The following is a 17096-nucleotide window of genomic DNA, read 5'->3' on the forward strand; positions in this document are numbered from 1 at the left end:
GGCAATGGGATTGCAAGCCTCGGCGTTGCTCCCGCGCCTCGCTCAGCCAGTGAGCGGGAGCCGGTCTGTATGTGGGATCCGAACCCTCGGACGGGAGCGCCGCCGCGCTTCCCAAGCGGCGCACTATCCAGTGCGCCACCGGGCCGGCCCAAGTATGTTTTCTTTCTTACGTACTTTACCAGGTTGGGATTCTTTGAAATGTGTAGAGCTGTGGTTCTTAACCTGTTTTAATTTTGGGTCCTCTGAGAAGCTGATGACTTCTTGGACCATCGCCTGGAAGACACACATGTAGACATAGAATTGGACAGTTTTGGTCTCTGTATGGCTCCCTGGTTAAGACTCCCTGGGCTAAAGAAGCAGGGACATATGTATATATATATATATATAGTGACATCCCCTCCCTGGGCTTGCTGCCCTTGTGTGTTAATTCATCCTCATAAGAACCCCATGAGGTAGAAGGGAGGGAAGGGGTGTGTGCACAGTTAGCAGATGAGGATACCAAGTCCCAGCAGACAAGCAATGGACGCACAGATGCTGCTTTGCCTCACACGGATTTGTCACCTCTCTTCCCCTGGGTGATGGAGATACAAAAAGGATTACTCAAAGCCCATTTCTTCTGAGCAGTAAGAGACCCCGAAGGGGTTAATTTTCTGGAACCCTCAAGAGAGAGGCATTCCTTCCTTTGGAAGTGAATCACGAACTGGGGTTCTTGCCCCGCATTTATTCTCCAGACCAGGAAGTTACAGGAAGAGAACATAGGTGGGGTTATGGCTAGTTATAGTAGAGGCTGGTAGCATCAGTGTGACAAGCAAAGTGACAATCCATAATGCAGTTTGCAAAAGTTTGAGTTGATCCACCCACAAAAGCTTGATCTTAGCAAACACTGTTTTTCCCTACAGCAATCTCCCCAGTATTTTATGTATCAATCAAGTAACTTGTCTGCCCTTGAGCCAGCAACTTTGCTGTGTTACAAAGACTTTAGCCCGAGGAAAGTTTCTTGTCTTTTGCAAGGTTAACATTTCTATATGTAATTACAAAAGGTTAGGTTAAACCTGAGACTACAGGGCTTTGGAAAATAGGCCCTGTGAAATACATTTGCTTTATAAATGTTGGTATACTCCATACACAGGGGCTCAGCAAGGCGCAGAGCGGGGAAGGAAGGTAGCTCTGCTGCTGTTGAGCCAGCCAGTATCCTGAGAGTCCTGGATCCTGCCCTGTGAGTCAGCCCCAGACAGGAAGCCTCTGTAACTGGAGAATTTCCTTGAGCTGAGCTGGGGTCATAGGGGGAAACAGTCATGAGGAATGAGGAAGCAGAGGGAGAATGGGCTGGCAGCCCCTACTCAGGCCTTGGTGAAGAGTGGTCCATGTGCCCTTTCCCCCTCCAGGAGCTGGGCCCCCTGCCCCAGGAAGACAGCAATCTGATGCTGCATCTGCAGCGCCTGGAGACCACCCTGAGCGTATGTGCTGAGGAGCCGGACCATAGCCAGCTCTTTACCCACCTGGGCCGCATGGCCCTCGAGTTCAACCGGCTGGCCTCCAAGGTGCACAAGAATGAGCAGCGCACGTCCATCCTGCAGGTGAGGCAGGAGGCTTGCCTCCCTTTCGCTTCCTCCCTCCAGCCCACCTTGGGAATCCAGGGGTACATGGGGACTTCGAGGCTCTGTTTTGGGCAGACTTTAGACATCTTGTACAGGAGGGTGAACAGGATAAGGAAATTGCGGGAAGGGAGGAGGAAGAGGAAGGAAATGTGGAAATGCGGGGTAGGCAATGCAAATTTCATGGTTGGGGATGCCCTTAGCACCTGTGGATGTGGGCAGGTTGGGTGAAGTCCTGCCTTTGTTCTTTATGTGCAGGGCAGGGGGTGGGGAAAGGGAACAAAGATCAGCTTCTTATATGTTATGCCCTAGAGGAAGGAACCATCGTTGTCCCCATTTCACAGGTGGGCAAACAGCCTTCTAAGGGTGATACTATTTTTGCCCAACGTCACCTATCTGGTAAATGGTGGAGCTGAGAATGGGACCCCTACCTGTCATATTCTGAAGCCCATGCTTCTAGCCATCACCCCAGCCTGTCTCCCTGGCTGTATTCCTTTTAAAAGCCTCCCTAGGGCCGGCCCGTGGCTCACTTGGGAGAGTGTAGTGCTGATAACACCAAGGCCACAGGTTCAGATCCCTATATAGGGATGGCCGGTTAGCTCACTTGGGAGAGTGTAGTGCTGATAACACCAAGGCCACAGGTTCAGATCCCTATATAGGGATCTGAACCTGTGGCCTTGGTGTTATCAGCACTACACTCTCCCAAGTGAGCTAACCGGCCATCCCTATATAGGGATGGCCGGTTAGCTCACTTGGGAGAGTGTAGTGCTGATAACACCAAGGCCACAGGTTCAGATCCCTATATAGGGATGGCCGGTTAGCTCACTTGGGAGAGCGTGTGCTGACAACACCAAGTCAAGGGTTAAGATCCCCTTACTGGTCATCTTTTGAAAAAATTAAAAAATTAAAAAAATAAATAAATAAAAGCCTCCCTGTGCTGTGGGAATGGCCAGACTTCCTTGCTGGACTGGGCCAGCCTTGGAGATGTCCAGTAGTGACTCTTTATTGCTGTATGACCTTGGACAAGTCACTTGTCTTCTCTGTCCCCTCTGTCCCTATCAATAACGGGAGCTAGGAATACCTCTGTCATGGGATTGCTGTATTAAATGAGGCAACATACATGACGTACCTAGTACATAGAACTGTATCTAGGACAGTAAGTGCTGGAAAAGTGGTCACTGTCAGGGTTTTATGATGATGGTCATCCACACTGGGCATGAGATCTTAGCCTCAAGGACTTTGGGGGTAGGGAAGGATCTGCTTATAATTGGCAACCTCCTAGAGGACCTGCTTCGGATCTGAACTCCTGTCACCTTGGTGAGCTGTACCTGTACTCCCTATAGATGCTGATTCTGTGCCAGTCACTGCTCTGTGCTCTCATTAGTGTTAGCAGATTTTTAAGGGTCCAGTTGATGGGAGGAGGGGAGTCCCCCTTGCATGACCTTGGCTTGGTTGACAGGAGTGGGAGGGGCATCCAGGCTGGAGAAGTGGCACGAGGGGAAATGTGGGGGGCAGAGCACACAGGATGCTCATCCCACCTGGGGAAAGGGGTGCATTGCAAGGTGAGGCTGGAGAAGTGATCGGAGTGCACCTGGAGGGGGCCAAGCTGAGGGAGGGGACCTCTCTCAGATGTCAGCAAGGCTCTGAGGTGACCAAGCCAAGCTCTGGGAAGGTGAACCAGGCACACTGCTTGGGGTAAGATCATTTAGAGCATTACCCTTTCGGCTTTCAAATGGGGATAGATCCTGGGCCTCATAAAAGGGGTCCCACCAATGTCAAGCTCCTGTTTTTTCCTTCTTAGTTCTTATCATAGTTTGTGATAATTTTGTTTAATTAGGTGGTTTATTTGCTTGTTTATTTGCTTATTATTTTTTTCTCACGCTCCCTGCTACAATGTAAGTTTCATGAGGGGGCAGGTACCTTGGCTGTCCTATTCACCAGTGTGTCCCAATGGCCTGGCACTAAATGCACATTTGGTGAATGAATGAATGGATGAAAGAATGAATGAACAAATGAATTCATAGGTAAGCTCTATTAGCCCCTTCGAGGGAAGGTGATGATCTCTGTGACCTCTGATGATCTTATCCATCCAAGGCATTTGCCCAGAGGCTGCAAGGAAACAGCTCTCTAGACTAGAAGGGTAGGACAGCAAATGAGGCCTTGTCCTGGCCTTCCCATAGTGACAGGAGCAGGATGCTCTGTTCCCTGGAGGCCCCACCCAGGGCCATGGCATCCCAGGTATTTATGCTTCTGTGGGTGGAGGTAGCTTAATCCGGTTCCTCCTCATTCATTCATTGATTTGTTTCTTGGTTCATTCAACAAACATTTTCAAGGCCAGATAAGGCACAAAGGCCCTCTGGTAGGCACTGAGGGAACTAGCAACAATAGGATACTCCTTTCTCAGTCTTGGATCCCTCATTGTGTATCTTTTCCATTCAGCCTTCCCAAGACTTTTTTAGTAAGAAAGGAAACAAACAACTCTAAAATCTCCTTAATAACATAACAGAAGTTTTCCTGCCTATTCTGTGTGGCAGGGGTTTGTTTCTGCTGCATACAGTTCCTTAGAGCCCCAGGCTACAGAGGCCCCAGCATCTAGTGCCCTTTGGAATAGGAGGCATTCACATTAGCCCCTGCTATGTGCAAAGAGACCAGAAAACTGTGTATAGGCCAGCCCAGAGTGACACTTGTCACTTCTCCCCTTTCATTGGTCAGAACTAGACACATGGTGGCATCCAGCTGCAGTGAGCCTGGGACCCAAGGGAGCAGATGGACTGTTGGGAATACTGCCACCCCTGAGCCAGCCCATTCAGAGGCTGTCCCCTCCTTCAGGCTCCACCTCTCTCCCTTCAGTGCTCTCTCATCACAGGGGAGAGAGACAGCAGTTTTAAGGGTCTGCCAGATGGAGTTTAATCCCAGTGGTGGTTCTTTTTTTTTTTTTTTTTCCTTTTTGTCTTTTTTCGTGACTGGCAACCAATCGCAACCCTCAGTGTCGCACCCGTACCAGACCGGGACCGGCAACGGGATCGCAACCCTCGGTGTTGCGCCCACACCTCGCTCAGCCAGTGAGCGGCCGGTCTGTATGTGGGATCCGAACCCTTCAGCGGGAGCGCCGCCGTGCTCCCAAGCGGCGCACTGTAGCAGTGCGCCACCGGGCCGGCCCCCAGTGGTGGTTCTTAACAGCTGTGCAACTTCATGCAAATCATTTTACCTCAGTTTCCCTACCTTCAAAGTAGAGATGAATTACTTAGTTTTGGGGACGTCATAAGGTGCCATCGAGCAGTGTAAAGCAAGGAACTGAGTCTCAGAGTTAAGCCCGAGCCACCACGAGGGTTTGGCGAGATCTTGGCGAGGTCTTGACCGAATGCTTGTCTTGACTCTCCATTCAACACCACAGGCAGCCTGTCACAGTCTGCATGTTGACTAACCTCAGGGCCTCCCAGGACTCACTTGGTCATTCATTCATTCAGCCATTCAGTCCCATGTTCCTTCAGCGAAACTGGGCCTGGGGGCTGGGGATCTGGCAGTAAACAAGAGATTGGGGAAGGGTCCCCAAGGGGTGGGAGGTAGGGGGATGGATATGAAGAAAATAATGACACAAACAGCTCTTTAGCTTTATTTGTCACCAGAACTGAGAAGGGTGAGAGCAGCGGGCCGGGGCCGTGAGGAGGAGAACGGAGGTGGCCTAACTCAGCTGTATGTGGGAGTCAGGGTGGACCTCTCTGAGGAGATGACATTTAAAATAGGACTTGAAGGAGGTGTAGAAGTCAGCCGGGGGAGGCTGCTGGAGGGGGAGTTTTAGGCAGTGGGAACAGTGATGATAGATGATAAGAGATGGAACAGCCTGACTCGAGGACCAGAAGGCCCCCGGCCGTTCTTGGTCAGGCGTTTTCATAGCTGCTCTTCCAAGGGAGAGAACCCGTGGAGGAGTCTGGATGAGTCTACTGGCTTGACTCCCAGCTGTGCCCTAAAGGGATTGGGGTAGGCCAGGCAAAGGGGATGAGGTGTTGGGACCTGGGGTGGCTGCAGCCCCTCCGCTGTCCTCCACTATCAACCTGCCCTTGGGATGTACCCCTTCCTTACCCTCGCCCCCGTCTATGCTTCTGCCCTGCAGACCCTGTGTGAGCAGCTTCGGAAGGAGAATGAGGCCTTGAAGGCCAAGCTGGACAAGGGCCTAGAACAGCGGGATCAGGCTGCTGAGAGGCTGCGGTGAGTCCAGGCCCCTCAGAGAAGGGGTGAGGAGTAGAGGTGGGCAGAAGGAGGAGGGATGGTGCACAGCACTGATTTCTAGGAGTTGGACCCAGGGCTCCGAGGCCTATGCTCAGAGCCCTGTTTAGATGTCAGGTATCTTGGTCCTCCTCCTTGGCTCCTTTGGTGTTTTCTCTCTGGCCCTTTTAATACCTCGGTCAGTGTCTGTGTGTAGAGTGCCTGAGAGCGTCAGAAGAAGGTCGTACACACTGCCGTTCCTCCTGGGAACTCGCCTCTTAGGCCTGTTTACAGTTGTCTAGCTGGCAGAGCGCCAATGTTGCTGCCCCCCGCTGGTCACCATTCAGTCCTGCTCTGTTGTTCTGAGAACAGCAAAGGTCCCTCACCTGGACTAGTGGGCCTAGGACTTAACCGAGGGTCAGGGAGAGGCATGACAAGTTTATAGACTCTGAGTTGGCAGGTCTAAGGTGAGACTTAGGAATCCTCATTTCTCTGGGGGTCTCTGACTGTTATGTGGGTGAGCCCAGATCACACCTCGAAAAATGCTGATCTTGACTGTCAGAGCTTGGAGGGTCTTTGAGATCATGAAGGCCAAACCCCTCATTGTGCTAAGGGGAGACTGAGGCCCAGAGAGAAACAGGGGCTTGCTTTAGGTCTTACAATGAGCACCTGAGTCTCCTTGCTCCCCATTCACTAGAGGCCATAATTCCTGCCTGCACTGAGGTCCTGGATATTGTGGGTGGTGAATGATCTGTTGGGTACCGGCTGGGCTTGGGTACACGCAGGACAGGTCAGTTTTATAGCCAGGAGTTGCCACTGTTCTTTTCCTCTCGTTTTATTTTGGCAGCTGTCCAGTATGGGGATCCAAACTCGTGACCTTGGTGTTTTAAGGCTGCGTGCTAACCTTTCCTCTCCTGTAGCTCATTAGAATCAGCAGAAAGAGAAGGAATATAAACCTCTTAAGTGTGGCTACAGTAGTGTTTAACTGCTGAGCCACTGAGCCATTATAAGTCAGCGTGTATTTATTTGCCTTTGGATGGCTGAGTGGTTGGGGTTTTATAGCCATAATGACTCCATCCATTGATCGAAAAGCCCAGGCTGGATGAATGACTCCTGGACTAGAAGGCAGGAGTACAGGTCCCTGCTGTGTGACCTTGGGAAGCCATTTTACTTCTTTTATTATTTTTTCTATTATTAAGTAGAAACCCAGCTGGCAAATAGAACCTAAAGAAATGTTTTTCTTATTTCAATTGTACCTGAATCCACATCACCCTTTTATTATGTCCTATATCACCATCTTATTGTTTACTTAAGATTTTGCTTTATCCCATGGATATGTTCAATCAATTATGTTTCAATAAAAAAAATTACTTATTTGATTCATATTTCTACTTAAAATTATTATAAAGGAAATTTTAACTGAGATAATTGGAAAACAGCATTACCTGTAATACATAGAAGATAACCCTAAAAGTAAATACAATGAAAATGAAAGGATGTTAATAAATTCTGGCTGAATACCATTGCCCACAGTCTGCTCTTTCTGTGTTAATGAGGGAGACCAGCAAGTACTAGAGAGGTGCTTAGGACCTGTTAGCACCAAACTCAGATTTTCTCCAAGCTCTGCACAGGAAACTTAAGGTAATTGGAAAGGGTGTGACTTTCTCACTAGAATGTGATCCAGGGTTATCTAATGCAGTGTTTGGCTACCTCCTGAACATCTCATGTATGTGGACATCCCACAGTTGGGGAAATCCTGCCATTGAGGATTGGAGAGACTTCCAAGGAAGCTCACAGATTGCCAGCAAGGTAGATTACGAATGCCCTATTTGGTTGTCCCTGAGGGTAGGCTTTAGGATCACAGCATACTCCCCAGGACACAGCTGCAACTCATGTGATAGTGGGTCCGAGTCCCCTCAGGCTCCTTAACCCAGGGTCAGCATTGTGACTTCTCTGTTTGTCCCTAATCCAGGGAGGAAAATATGGAGCTCAAGAAATTGTTGATGAGCAGCGGCAGCAAAGAGGGTGCCTCTGGGTGGCCAGGCCCCCTGAAGATGGAAAGTGCAGGCAAGAAGGGGGTGGCTGGACAGCAGCAGGTATGTGGTCAGAAATTCCTTCCACAGCATCTTCAATTGCCGGCACACAGCCTCTGGTCACCACGTCCAGTGACAGCGAGCTTATCACCTCCTGAAGCCAGGGACACTGGGAGAATGGTCTAGTTGTTACATGGCTTTTCCTTAGCTCAGCCTGACATCTGCCTCCCTGCAGCTCCCACTCCTCACCCTTTATTCTGCCATCAGCCCCATGGAGTGTGCTGTTCCCTGGGACACATGCTCAGAGGCTGCCGGCAGTCATCATGACTGCGTGACCCCCATGAGCCTTCTCTTCTCTTGGCTAAATATCTGTGGTTCCTTCAGCCATTGCTCATAGGAGATGGTGCTGAGTCCTTTGCTAAGTCTAGGCACATTTTCTAAACACATTCCAGTTTGTCAAGGTTTTTCTTTAAGGGCAGCTCCCAAAAGGCAGTTTAACATCTCCAGTATTCCTGGAAGAATTAGGGTGTTCTGTTGAGCAAGCTCCCTTGGGGATTTTTCTAAACTCCTGTGATTGGGCCCCTGGATCCCCTAAATGGAGGGCAGAGGGCGGTGGCCAGCACCAGCATGGTTGGCAGTGCCATGGGGCTGGCCATCTGCGTCCCCACGCAGGAGCTGACTGTACCCCTTGCTGCAGAGCTGAGTCTCAACTCTACCAATGCATTTTTTCCCTTTAATGGGGTTTAATAGCTGTATGGTAGTACTCAGTGTCTTTAACAAACCCTGCACCTGTGTAGCAATAGTAATTATCCTGATAACTTAATTCTTATTACTATGTGGCAGTGTAGAGTTTACCCAGGACTTGCAAATCCGTGATCTTATGTGGGCCTCCTCTCAACATGTATGGTCGGCAGGGCTGGGACTTATTACATTTCACAGCTATGGCAGTATGTTTGGAGATGTCATGTGACATCATGTAGTCACAATTTCTGCATCACCTACTCTCGGGAAGATATAGGGTGTGGCCAGAGAAACTTGTTGATAAATGACAAATGTCTGCTTGTCCCTGGCCTTCTGAATCCTAGCCCTGCAGCCCCTCTTTTCTTCCACTTACCCCTCAAATCAGATACTACCCATCTGCGCTCTGGTGGAAGTGACCCATCTACTCCCTTGATCTCCCCTGGGTTCTCTGAGCCACCTCAGGTGTGAATTCCATGGCAGACCTCTTTACTTTCCAAAACCTTTACTATCAGCTCACATCATTTGACTGCTCTGGAAGGCCAGATGCTCTTACTGCTCTGTCAGAGCAGGAGTGACTTGCACCCATGCCCAGGGTCACCAGTCCCACAGGAGGTGTGTGTTACGGGGTTGGGGGGTAGGAAGCACGTGCCCTGGAATCGCATGTAGGTGAAATCCTGGCTCTACCTCTTACCAGCACTGGCACCTTGGACAAATTACATAAATTCTGTGGGCCTCAGTTTCCTCCTCTGTAAAGTGGAGATAATGCCTACCTCATGGGGTTGTTGTGAGGATTCACTAATGCGAAGCATGTAAAGTAGGTTTAGCGTAGTAAACAGTGAACATTAGCTGTTGCTTTTAACAACAGATTTGGTGCCAACAGCCGGTCTGCTGACTCCATGGCTCTCTTTCTTACTCCTCCACAGGACTCCTGTCTTTGTGGAGGTTCAGGGTACACCACCCAGGAGCCCGGCATCCCCCTCTTTCTTCCTGATGACCCACTGACCATTGCTAAGCACAGATCCCCTCCAGGAGGCAGCAAGCTTCAGGGAAGGTCCATTTGTTTCCTTTCTCAAAGGAGGTGACCTTACCTGGAGAACCCTTCCCTGCTTGCTCCCTGGTACCATGGTGTGCTTATGTGCTTACAGGCTTAGCCTGTAGGGGGCACTTGAGCTTCACAAGTTCTGCTCCCAATTGCATCCCAAGCCTCAGGGGATTGTGGCAGGTGACAGTGAAAGGCTGAGAATAGAGAGAACGTGAAAATAGAGAAAATTTGACTCCAGGACAAATTGGCATCAGATGGTAGACTGCAATGTTAGAGATCCACACGGGGCCTACAGAGACCATCTTGTTTGATTTTTTCATTATACCAAGGCCCAGAGAAGGTGAGGGTCTTGGCCTACATCACAGAGGGGCTTGCAGATAGAGCCAGTGCTCAATTTCTGGAGTCCCAGCCTTTTTCTGTTGTTTCTTCTCAACACTTTTTATTTTTTTAAAAAAACTTTAAAACTTTTTGAGATAACTTTAGACTTACAGAAGAGTTGCAAAAATAGTGCAGAGAGTCCCAATTTCCGTTTCCTCTACCTCCCCTTAATGTTAGCATCTTACATAACCATGGTTCAATGATCAAAACTAGGAATTAACGTTGGTGTGATACTATTAACTAAACTACAGACTTTATTCAGATTTCACCACTTTTTCACGCATATCCTTTTTCTGTACTGGGATTGAATCCAGGATCCCACAGTGCATAAGTTGTCCCATGTCCCTAGTCTCATCCAGTCTGTTACACTTCCCAGTCATTCCTGACCTTTCATGACCTTGACACTTTTAAATTATACTGGCCAATTATTTTGTAGAGTGTTCTTTAATTTTGGTTTATCTGATGTTTTCTGATAATTTGATTGAGGCTATAGATTTTGGTGAGAATCTCACAGAAGTGATGTTCTGTGTACATCAGAGAATACAGAGGGCTGAGCCCTTTTCAGTACATCATGTCAAGGGTCCTTGATGTCAGTATATCTTATTACTGTCAGCCTTGATCCCTTGGGTAAGGTGGTGTCTGTCAGGTTTCTCCACAATAAAGTAGCTAATTTTTTTCTTTGTAATTAATTAATTACAGGAGGAGAGATTTTGAGACTATGCAGATATCCTGTTTCACTCGTTTTAGTTTCCATGGGTGGATCTCATCTTCAGAAATTATTACTGTGGTATTCTAATAGTGATTTTGTATTTCCCTTATTCTTTCTACGTCTATTAATTGCAGTTCTGTAAAGAAGAGCTATTCCTTCTCCCCCATTTATTTATTTATTCAGCTATTTTTTTTCTATCCGTATGGACTCAAAGACATTTGTTGTATGCTTTGGCTTATGATTCAGTACTATTGTAATTTATATTGCTGTTCAAGTTGTTTGAGCTCTGGCCATAGGAAGTTCTTTCAAGTTCTCTCCTGTGCCCTTTTGACATGTCCCTATTATGATGATTATGTTGACGATGATTAGAATTTGGGCACTTCCTTACTTTCTGGCACTAATAAGATGCTCCAAACTCACCTTATATTTTCTCTGCTGCAGCCCTGGAATTAACCACTTCTCCAAGGAGTCCTATTTCTTTTTATTACAAAAGTAGTACTTAGAAACCAGGCTCTGGGCACTAAGTGTGCTCACTGCTACTGGGGTGTCACTGCTTTAGTCTCTTCCAGAGGACAGAGCTAGGAAAAAGTAAAAACACACACACACTGACTGTGCATGCAGATACCATATGTCTTTATTTATTTCTGTATTTTTCTGAAAATGTTTTTAAAATAAATGTTTTATAAAAATTTACCTTTTATAAAACTTTTATAAAACTATAAAAAAAAGATAACTCTTGCCTTCCAGGTAAGAGGGTTTTTGGCTGATGTGCGTGTAGAGGGGACGGGAGAGTGGCTGGGAGAGCCTCAGAGCTAGAGCCTAAGCAGGGGAGATGGCTGTGGGGAGGGGAGGGGGTCCAGCAGCCACCGTGAATCAGAGAGGGGGACTAATCATCTCAATGGACTTCCAGAAGGAGGACGTGGTCATGGCTGGGATGGTTAGTGATGTCCTGGTAGGTGGGAGGAGTAGGGAGGGAGGTGGGAGACGGATGGCTGGGGCCACAGGGATAAGGGGCCTATAGAGGAGTAATGAGTAGGTGAGAGAATTTTTATTTGAGGCTTTGTTTGGTGAAGGCCCCTCTGTGTTTCCCCCCAGGCTAGTGTGACAGCAGGTAAGATCCCAGAGGTGGGAGCCTTGGGTGGAGCCGAGAAGAAGGTGAAGATGCTGGAGCAGCAGCGCACTGAGGTAGGTGGCTGGAGGGGGTGGCAATGGTTAGGGAAGACCCTCCTGGCTCTGGCTGGTCCCAGGTCACTGTGGGGATTTGCCATGGTGACTGCTGAGCCTTCTGCATGTGGAAGAGGTCTGCTGCCTTGCCCTGGGTTGTCCTCTTTTGGTTGGTCCCCTGCTCACCAAGGTCATTCTAAAGAGGTGGCATTTGGGGCATGGCCTGAAATTGTTGGGGGCCAGGGGAGTTAGGAAGGCTCCCGTGGTAAGCCCTGGACGGTGGAAAGTTAGGCAAGTGTCAGCATCAGGGATGGGGAGTGGTGGGTGCCTCTGTCTTCTCACAGCTGGTTCAGGGAGGATCTATCATGGAAGGAGAGGATCTGAGGCTGTTGCAGCGCCGTTCCCAAGTGGCCCAGAATCTCCAGAAGTTTAGGCTGTTCCTTCGTATCTCAGGCGTGTTCCTCCCCCCCACCCCCCACCCCAGCTCCTATCCAGTCTTTCAAGACCTGAGGTTGAGGCCCAGTTCCTCTTTGGTGGGTGTTTGTTCTGTCTGTCCTCTCCCACACCTCTCCACACAGCTCGGGTCCTTCTCCAGACCCCCAAGCCTTGCTGCCCTTCCTGCTCCTCCAGCACATTCAAAAGTATATTTACATGCTCGTTAATTTTAGATTTCTTTGTGTATTGTTATAAGGGTTTTTTTTCTGATTTCAAAAGTAATATAATGCTCATTATAAAAAGATCAAGAATCTTACTGTCTAGAGATAATCAACAGTTGATAACAGTTCATTGCATAGCCCTGTTATGTTTTTTTAATGCAGAAAAATAAAATTATGGCATACATACTACTTCATGGAAAACCTTTTCTTCTTTTCTTTTTCTAAAATTTAACTGTCTTTGAGGGTATCTATTCATCCCTGTAACATATACCATATTCCTTCAGTTCTTAGTACATTTCATCATATACCATGTTTTTGAAATTGGTGTAGAGGTGGAAAGAACGTGATCCCTTTCCTCCACATCATAGGGGTCACAGTGACAGTCCTCTAACAAAAGACAGGTTAACAAGAGAAAAGCATACCAGATTTATTTAATCAAAATTTTACATGACGTGGGAGCCTTTAGAATGAAGGCCCAAAGATACAGAGAAAACTATCCACTTTTTGGTTAGATTCGATAAAAGGTGGACAGCCATGTAGAAATGTGATTGGACAAACAGGGAACGACTTAATAGTAATAGACTGAGTGGAGAAACCCAGCAAGGCCTGCCTGTTTGGATTCTTCTTGACCTCTCTATGTGGCATTTCTTCCTACCATAGGGCAGGACCCCTTCTGGAATGAGGGGCTTATGACCTACTACTATTGGATAAGAATAGGTCAGAGAATTTTTTTATGGCCAGTTCCTAGACAGAAAGGTGGGGAAAAGTTAGAGAATATTTTGGGGTTTATGGTTGGCTTTGGGGTAGAGGGGCTCTTGTTCTATGAACCACCTTGGGGAAGAGGGATTCTAGTTTCTATGACATGTCTTGGGAGAATGGTGGGTGGGAGTCAGGAGAGCAGGAGAAGATGAGAGAGAAACTTGGCTTCTGAGGTGGCTTCTGAGGCCTTCACTTTGGGGTATCATTTTCTGAACCCCAGCATTGGAATAATTTTTCCTATTGTCTTATTTATTTAAGGATTTAGTGGGTTTTTTTGTCCTGGAGGAATTATTTCATGTCAAGAGTATGGCAAATAATTATCATCCTCTTTGAACTGAGGGGATGTTGTGGGCCCTTATTTTCTTAACAGCTGCAAATTATCTGTTTATACTACAGTTTACTTAACCTATGTCCTATGCTTAAGTTGGCCTCTGGATTTTTTTTGTAATTGCTGAGATGATTGGCCTTACGTATATATTTTTGCACTGTTTTTCAGAGTGGAGTTATTGGGTTGAAAACAATGAAAACGTGGAATTTTAATACATAGTTCCAAATTGCCCTCTAAAGAGGTGTGTGTTCCATAATTGTACACCAAAATGACACACTATTGCCGCATCTTAGTGTTAGTCTTGTTCTGCTGGCAGGGGGAAAGGTGGAGGTTGATGAAGGTGAATTGCTTTGAGGAACGTGGAGTTTTTGAGAAGTGAGGGATGGAGGCAGTGTCTGTAGTGCACCTTGGGAAGCTGGGGTGCACGGGGCGGGGAGCTAGTGCTCCTCGTTTCTTTTCTACTTATCTCTGCTCACTCCAGTCTCTCCCCACAGCTGCTGGAAGTGAATAAGCAGTGGGACCAGCATTTCCGGTCCATGAAGCAGCAGTACGAGCAGAAGGTAACGTGGGTTCCTGGCTGTGTTCTCCAGGCTTCGTCTCCCTGCTTCCTTCAAGGGCAGCTGAGCCGAGCACCAGGACGGCCCAGAGGAGAAGCTGGGTGGCAGTGGTAGAGGGTCTGGGGGAAGCTGAGTCTTGCCTGCACCCCAGGCATACCCTGCACCCCTGCTCTCACACGCTCCCTCTCTCTGCCTCTGAACCCAGATCACCGAGCTACGCCAGAAGCTGGCGGACCTGCAGAAGCAGGTGACGGACCTGGAGGCTGAGCGGGAGCAGAAGCAGCGTGACTTTGACCGCAAGCTCCTCCTGGCCAAGTCCAAGATTGAGATGGAGGAGGCAAGTGTGACTGCTGGTCTGTGCTGTTTCAGCACTCCCCTCCCCACAACTGGAGACTTCTGTGGAGTAAACAAGCCTGGGCTGGAGTTGGAGACCCGGGGGTTCTAGCTCTGGTGCTAAAGGGCTGTGTGACCAAAGCAAAGGCACTTTTTTTCCTTGTGCCTCAGTTTTCCATCTGAAAATTGAGGAGGCTGGATTAGCTCTAGCTTTTCAAACATTCTTGTTTTCGTTGAGAGGAACTTTTTGTTCAGTTAAAATCATACAGACTGGGGAACTGCACACACGATAAAAGAAGCACAAGCAGGCCTGCTCTGTGGCACTTGCTCGGGGTGGGGTGCTGCGAAACGTTCAGAGCAGTGATGGTGATTGGGGGGAGGGGCTTAGATGTTAGACAGAGCTTCACTTATTCATTCGTCTGGTTGTTTTTCATTGAGTGTGCCCCATTCGCCGTGCTGGGCATGGAGATTCAATGTGAACAGCCCAACCCTACCTTTGCTGGGAAGAGATGCTAAATAACTAACTACAGAAGCAAATAAGTAAAAGTGTGTTAAATACTACAAAGAAGTTACAGGAGTCAGAGAGTGGGCATAAAAGAGCCCAGATTCAGTCTGGGCGGGTCAGGAACAGGTCCCTGAAGAAGTAGCATCTGCTGTCATGTACATGGCTGATATCAGCCAGTGCCCTCAAGATCCCAGAGCAGCTTAAAGAGGAAAGGCCATTTGACTCCCAGACTCTTGGGGGATTTTATTTATCTCATGTTGTCTTTCCCTTCATGGGAATGACATTGGTGCCTAGCATAAAAATGGACATTTTCAACACAAATTGCCTTTCAGAGATCCTTCTGTCAGCATGTGACACCCAGGGCTTATCTGGGCAGTCTATGTCTGTGACACCTCCCAACCTTAGGGAGGACACTTTTTTTTTTTTTTTTTTTAAAGATGACCGGTAAGGGGATCTCAACCCTTGGCTTGGTGTTGTCAGCACCACGCTCAGCCAGTGAGCAAACCGGCCATCCCTATATAGGATCCGAACCCATGGCCTTGGTGTTATCAGCACCGCACTCTACCGAGTGAGCCACGGGCCGGCCTAGGGAGGACACTTTCTATCTTTTCTTATAAGTCATAGTCACATCTTGTGACTCACAGCCAGACATCCTGGCCCTTTGGTCCATCCCCCTCACATTGACAGATAAAACAAATCTCTGGAGTCTGACAGCTCTTCTGTGTCCGCTAGGGGGATGTGGAACGATTCAAGACAAAGCATGGCTCTGTAGATAGTGACGTAGATATGACACAGAGGCCATACTTCATCCTGGAACCTCTTACACGGGGAGTCCAGAACAACTTCCACAAGTTCTGACTGAAGCTACCCTCAGCCATCTCTGGCTGCAGAAGCTCACCCGCTAGTTTGTAGAATATTAACTAAAGGTCACCCAGACTGGATGAACCCCTGTGGCCTATCTCCTGATCCACATGTTATGAACACACAGCTGTAAAATTTTCACACAATACAGATAAAGTGAAGAGTTTCCCTGGACCACCTTCCCTCATCCCCTCCCCGCGCCATCGCAGGCCCTCCCCAGAGATAACCACTGTTACAGTTTTGGTGTGTCTATTTCGAGACTTTTTTTATTTATATACACATAGAAATATACAGTTTATTTGGGTGGGCCTGGTCTTTCCTCTGAACTATTGCCATCTCTACCGTAAACACTTCCTTTGACATGGAAGGGCAGAGAGAAATGGAATTATGAAACTTGGGTTCTACTCACAGTTCACTGCGTGGCCTTGGGTAAGTCATATCGCCTCTGTGGACATTCATTTCTCATAATATAAAAGGGTGAGGACTTAATGCTCTCTAAAGGCCATTCCAGCTGTGATCATCTGCAATGGAGAAGGCCTGATGGTCACATAGTGGGTATGAGAGCCTCCACCTTGAAGCTTTCCCTGGTTTCTTAGCTGTGATGATCTTTCATTTAATTCCACAGTACTTTATTTGTTTCTCTCTGTAGGAACACTTTCTACTTGGGCTACATTTATTTCTTTGAGTGTCATCTCCCTGGTAAGCTCAGCGACTATGTGAGCTAAAAGGTCCTTTAGAGATTATCAATAGTTGTCACTTTCTATGGATCATAGAAGACCCCTGTGTGAATCTTGTGGAAACTATCTTTTCTCCCTAGAAAACTGCACACAGAGAAAAATTTTGCATTCAGGTTTTGGGCTCACAGCCCTCCTGGAGCCCCTGTCTTACTCATGTTAAGAAACCTGACCCACGGCAGATAGGTATGCTTAGACAAGAGAGGGCTGTGACCATGCCTGGGGTCTCAGCTGGGTGGTGGTGAAGCTGGCATCAGAATCTAGGGTGTATTAGTCCGTTTTTATATTGCTATAAAAGAATATCTGAGACTGGGTGATTTATAAAGAAAACAAAATTTATTGTTTACAGTTTCTGAGGTTGGGAAGTCCAAAGTCCATCCAGTGGTGGCGACAGGGACGCAGGGGTCTCACATTGCAAGATGGTGGAAGCAGAGAGAGCAAGCAAGAGAGAGAGAGAGACAGACTCTCTTCTCTCTTCTTTTAAAGCCCTCAGAACCA

General features: G+C 47.9%; 1 protein-coding gene across 4 annotated transcripts in view; it reads left to right on the top strand.

Moving 5' to 3' along the window:
- TNIP1 (TNFAIP3 interacting protein 1) overlaps nucleotides 1-17096 on the top strand; it is a 35910-nt gene that overhangs the window by 6836 nt on the left and 11978 nt on the right. For all 4 annotated transcript variants that reach the window (XM_008584141.1, XM_008584143.1, XM_008584145.1 and 1 more), the window contains 6 exons: nucleotides 1386-1577; nucleotides 5707-5801; nucleotides 7771-7894; nucleotides 11797-11886; nucleotides 14103-14168; nucleotides 14371-14502. In XM_008584141.1, the coding sequence (XP_008582363.1) occupies nucleotides 1386-1577; nucleotides 5707-5801; nucleotides 7771-7894; nucleotides 11797-11886; nucleotides 14103-14168; nucleotides 14371-14502 (699 nt within the window). The remainder of the gene's footprint in view (nucleotides 1-1385; nucleotides 1578-5706; nucleotides 5802-7770; nucleotides 7895-11796; nucleotides 11887-14102; nucleotides 14169-14370; nucleotides 14503-17096) is intronic.

This window comes from Galeopterus variegatus, unplaced genomic scaffold, assembly GCF_000696425.1.
Source record: "Galeopterus variegatus unplaced genomic scaffold, G_variegatus-3.0.2 Scaffold3155, whole genome shotgun sequence".
In the NCBI taxonomy this organism is placed as follows: Eukaryota; Metazoa; Chordata; class Mammalia; order Dermoptera; family Cynocephalidae; genus Galeopterus; species Galeopterus variegatus.